Consider the following 5,702-nt stretch of genomic DNA (forward strand, 5'->3'; position numbering starts at 1 on the left):
ATCAACATCCTATGATTACTCGGGAAAAGGCTGGTATCTCTAAGCCTAAGGTTCTTGTTAGCATTATCACTGATGCATTTTTTGAACCTTCTACATATAAGCAGGCAGCCAACTTCCCACATTGGCATCAAGCTATGCTTGATGAGTATACTGCTCTTCAAAAGAACCACACCTGACACCTTGTTCCACCTCCTGCACATGGTAACATAGTCAGTTGTAAGTGGGTGTATCGAGTTAAATTAAAGGATGATGGCTCTATCGATCGTTAAAAGGCTCGCCTCGTCGCAAAAGGATATCACCAAACAGAGGGGCTCGATTACTTTGAAACCTTCAGTCCGGTTGTCAAACCGGCAACCATTCGTACTGTTCTTACTTTGGCCCTATCTGAGGGCTGGTCTCTTCGCCAACTTGATGTACAGAACGCGTTTCTCCATGGTGATCTCACCGAGACTGTGTTTATGTCTCAACCAGAGGGGTTTCATGATCCAACACATTCTAATTATGTCTGTCATCTAGATAAGGTGTTGTACGGTCTGAAACAATCTCTGCGCGCCTGGTATAATAAGCTCAGTTCCTTTTTGCTCACCTGGGGATTTGTTAACTCCTCTGTTAATTCCTCCATGTTTACATATTGTCACTCTACTGCTGTTCTTGTGGTTCTCGTTTACGTGGATGACATTATTTTAACTGGCAGCAACCCCTCCTTGATTGCAAAGCTTCTCTCTAATCTTCGTTCCACGTTTGCTATCAAGGACTTGGGCCAACTCCATTATATTTTGGGCATTCAGGTTCATCACTCAGCCGCTGGTCTTCACTTGAATCAGCATAAATACATTCAGGATCTCTTGCACCGTGCTGAAATGCTTGATTCCAAAATTTATCACACCCCTATGACCACTGCTACTGTCTTTTCTGCTCACGACGGTACTCCTTTACCTGATGGCACTCAATATCGCAGCATTGTCAGCGCCCTACAATATTTCACGATGACTCTCCCTGACATCTCTTTTGCTGTGAACCATGTTTGCCAATATATGCATTCTCCCTCGGACACTCATTGGCAGGCTGTTAAACGTATTTTGTGTTATCTTAAAGGCACTGCTCATCACGGGTTACTGCTCCAACCGTGCTCTGAATTCAATCTTTTATGCTATACGGATGCGGATTGGGCCTCCTGCCTCGATGATCGACGAAGTACTGGTGCATACTACATTTTTCTGGGCCATAATATCATTTCCTGGTCTTCTTCGAAGCAGCGTGTTGTCTCACGCTCAAGCACTGAATCTGAATTTCGTGCTCTTGCAGATGGTGTTGCTGAACTCTCCTGGATTCAGTTCCTTCTTCGTGATCTTCGTATGCAACAACACTCTGCTCCTCTGCTTCTTTGCGACAACATCAGCACCACCTATCTCACTGCCAATCCAGTTCTTCATGCTCGAACTAAACACGTCGAAATCGATTTTTACTTCATTCGTGAACGTGTTGCATCTAAGCAGCTGGTGGTTCGTTTCACACCTTCTGAAGATCAATTGGCTGATGCTCTTACCAAAGCCTTGCCCTCTGCTCGGTTTCTTCAGTTACGGTCCAAACTCACGGTCGTTCCTCCTCCCATGAGTTTGAGGGGGGATGATAAGTCATGTACATAAAGATTAGTTAGTTAGATTAATACACTATAAATACAATTAGTCCAGTATTACCTAATGTACAGGTGTCACACTGACACAACCCCACCGTTGAGTATAAAGCCCAAACCATGTAATTGTAAATATACTTGAGCTGCAATATTCAATATAACAGTATTCTTCAAAATCTTTCTCCCATTTTCAATAGTAATAACTAAATTAGTTCTATTTAATTTTGTACAAAAATTTATTCCTTACTACAATTTTAATTTTAATTCTTTAATTATGTATAGTTCCCAAAAACTCGAATAGTCACTAGAAATACTAAAACTAGTTCTTTTTTTTTATTATTATTAATTTAACGAAGGGAGGGAGGAGAAGAGCACTAAACCATAATGCACTACAAAAAACGTGACTTTGGCCAGCCCGTTTTTGCACCGGCAAAAGCTAGTTGGGCTTTGTCGACATGTTTTTGCATCAGGAAATGGTGATGGCTGGAGTCCGTCAATAATAAGACTTTTGCCAGCGCAAAATGGACTGCGCCAGAAAAAGTCACTTTTATCGACGCAAAAATACGTGGGAAAAAATATAGACACGCCGATGAAAAACTTTCCCACGAAATTGTGAAAACACTTTTGGCGGTGCCAAATTACGCCAGTAAAAGTGTAATCCTTTCCCGGCGCTAAATTATGCCGACAAAGGTGAAGACCTTTGGGGACACGATTTGGCACGGGTAAAATCCAGAATTTTAGTGGCGTGGGATTGGGCCAGCAAAAGGCAATTTTTTTTTTGTGACAATGATTTTTGCCGACGCAATTTTGCGCTAGTAATTTTTTTTAATTAATAAATTATTACGACAAAATTTTATTTAATAATTTTAATTTTAATATATATTAATATTAATTATTTAATTTTAATTTATTTAGTAATATTATTTAATTTAATTCAAAATAAAATACAAATTAAATTAGAACTATTAGTGTTAATTGTCTCCACTAATCATGAAAATATAAAAGAAGTTTAGTAAATTAACACAAACTTTGTATCTAATTATATAAACTCCAAATAAATAAATAAATAAAAAGTTTGTCCTCATCATCCCCATCCCCGTCACCGTCAGCATCCCCACCCCCGTCAGCTGCACCATCATCTTCATCGACATCTTTAAGATCCTCTTATGGCAAGTCCAAAGTAAACTCAGAAGACAATACACCAACCTGCTTCAACAAAGCATTGAGCAACAAATCTGAACATCGTTGATGACTCTCAAGTTTAGTCGTATACTTCTTTAGGTGCTAATTTTACTGCATAATGACATCCATTTCATGTGTCAATTGCCCAGACATTTGAGAAGTTGATGAAGATCCTTCCATCTTCCCTCCAATTACATTTATCCTAGGCAACGCCGAAAACCCTTTCTTATAGCACGAGTGAGGCCCAAAGACATTAAAGTTTTACTAATATATTTAGTTAAATTATAATTATTTTTTAATTGTAATTAAAATTTTACTTAATTAACCAGCTAATTAGTAATTATTAAAAAAATTATTTTTTTTAATTATTTATTTACTAATTAAATTGATTATCACTTTTTCTATTTTTAATTCTAATTAAATTTGTACTTATTTATTTAATTAAATAATAATTATTTTTTCCAATTAAAATTAATTTAGCAATGTTTTTTATTTGTTTAAGTAATCATTTTTTCAACATCACTTAAAGATAATAATTAATTTTCTAATTAATGTTAATTTTCCTAAGTTTAATAAAATTTGGACAGCATAACAACTATATTTTTAACTATCCAAAAATTTTAAAACCTGCAAATTACACAGAGAAAAATCCAAAATATTCTCAGAACACGCAAAACATAAAAACATAACAAATAACAATTTCACACAACAAAATATAAACTCCATTCAATAAACCATTTCACAAAACAAAAACAATACTTACGTTATTAATTTTTATTTAAATAAATTATACCATATTGTAAAATACAAAATTATCATTTACACCCAAAATCATATATATATATATACATGTTTATCTAAAAACAACATATACAAAATCTGCTTTTTTTTTTAATAACACCAAAAAAATGAATATATATTTTTTTAATAAAACAAAAAATCCTACACTAATAATTTGATTTAAAAAAAACATAAACTATTAATTAATCTATTTAAAAAATATACATACATAAACATACACAAAAAAAAACATATTAAAAAACAAATATAATTAATATAAATTAAAAAAAAAAAAGGCTATGGGGGTGGCTCGGTATGGTGGTCGGGGAGTAGGTGGCGAATCCTACAGGTCCTTGAGGAGGAGGCAGCATTGGCTATCAATAAAAAATTAACCAAAAATCATAACAAAAAAATAAAAAAATTTAAAAGTAAAAAATTACCGTGCTTGAAGTGGGAGGTAGCTCGGACCGAGAGTTAGAGAGAGAAATAGAGTGAGGGAGGCAGAGAAGAAGAGGGAGGCGGAGGGGGTGGGGTGGTTCGGTGGTGGGTTTTTGCAGAGAAAAGAGGGCGAGGGAGGTGGAGAGTGTGGTGCTGGGGTGGTTCAGTGGTGCGGTGGTTTGCTGGTGGTGTGGTGGGGCAGCTTGTCTTTACAGAGAAAGAGGGAGAGAGAGAGTTAGAGAATGAAAATGGCGGGGAAGAAGGGTCGGGCGATTGGTTTAATAATATCGTTAGACTTTTGCCGACGTGTTTCATATCGCCGGCAAAAGTCACATTTGCGCCGACAAAAGTAAGCTCTAAAACCCTAAAGCAAAACGACGTTGTTTCAATTAGTGGGACATTTGCCGACGTATTTTTTGACTTTTGCCAATGCAACGAAACACATCAGCAAAAGTTTAACGACCCAAAAATTACTAATAAGGCTTAAGGGCCTTGATTAGTGTGTCGGGAGGGCACAATTGGAGGTTATGTGAATTAATGGTGTGAGAATGCATGTTTATGAGTATTGGATGAGCATGCGGGCCCTGTTTAGCTGGTAAGGGCATAATTGTAATTTTGGCTCGTTAGGGCATAAATGTGATTATTTGTGGTAAACTGTTGAGACCACATTATTATGTGGATATATGTGTTTGCAGCTTTTGGCACGAGGCGATCTTAGGGAGCAAGAAGCTAGAAAGTCACAACGGGACCCGATACTTGACTCAAGGTGAGTCATGGGGTATTTGGGATATTAGATAGTCATTTGGGTTATGAAAATAAATAATTGGAGATATATTTGAGGTTAGGAAGCCTAGTTGGGAATACCGGGGAATTTTACTATTTTGCCCTCGGGGACGTTTTCGGTACCCCGGGCCTCGGGATTGACTTGATTAAGTTAGGATAGGTTAGACAAAACTTAGAATTTGGTGGAAACATCAGGGAACCGACCCTTCCCCCCTCCCTTTCCTTTTCTCTCAAGGAAAACTATTGAAAACTAAGGGGATTACCTTGAAACACAGGGAAATTGAATGGAAGATTTGGAGGATTAACTCAGTGGAGGCTAAGGAATCTAACTACAAACTAAGGTAAGCATTGAATGACATTTTTGATCAATTGATTATGTGGTTTTGGGGCTGATTTCTAAGAGTTCTTAGGTTCTCAATTTCAAGGTTGAATTAAGCTAGAAAGCTTGGGTGTTAGCTCAGGAATTGCTTGGAGGATTGAGTCTTCAGTGAAGGTAAGCTTGAATTGATGATCTAGTGTCTGAATTTAAGTGTTTTCCTGATTGGTTTTGGGATTCTTGTATGTGTGGGTTGCAGAAATTAAAGTGGTGTTTTGATGGGTTTCTAGACTAGATTTTTGCTAGCTTATGTTACTGAAATCATGCAGGAATGTTTGTGATAATTGGAGTATGTTATTGGGATGATTATGAGAGGTTTTGAGTGAGGTTTGAGAGTTGAAAATGGTGGTTTTTCTGGGTTCGAAGGGGTCGTGCCGCAACATAGTTCTTGGTGAGCCGCGGCCCTTCGAAGCTGATGGGTGCTGGAGAAGGAGGGCGGGCCGCGACATGGGGCAAGTTGGGCCGTGGCCCGTGTCTATTTCTGGGCGAGGTTGAGCTCTTTTTGGGGCC

At 37.6% G+C, this 5,702-nt stretch overlaps 1 protein-coding gene across 1 annotated transcript; it reads left to right on the forward strand.

The window, feature by feature from the left end:
- Window positions 1-458: 458 nt before the first annotated feature.
- LOC133814169 (uncharacterized mitochondrial protein AtMg00810-like) lies at window positions 459-1,646 on the forward strand. Its single transcript, XM_062247165.1, has one exon. The coding sequence runs from the start codon at window positions 459-461 to the stop codon at window positions 1,644-1,646; it is 1,188 nt and encodes a 395-aa protein (XP_062103149.1).
- The last annotated feature ends 4,056 nt before the right edge of the window (window positions 1,647-5,702 follow it).

The sequence above is a fragment of the Humulus lupulus genome, chromosome 2 (assembly GCF_963169125.1).
Source record: "Humulus lupulus chromosome 2, drHumLupu1.1, whole genome shotgun sequence".
NCBI classification, from domain to species: domain Eukaryota; kingdom Viridiplantae; phylum Streptophyta; class Magnoliopsida; order Rosales; family Cannabaceae; genus Humulus; species Humulus lupulus.

What these genes read in the sequence shown, in the direction of transcription:
- LOC133814169 (XM_062247165.1), top strand. Translation starts at nt 459, where the DNA reads ATGTCTCAACCAGAGGGGTTTCATGATCCAACACATTCTAATTATGTC.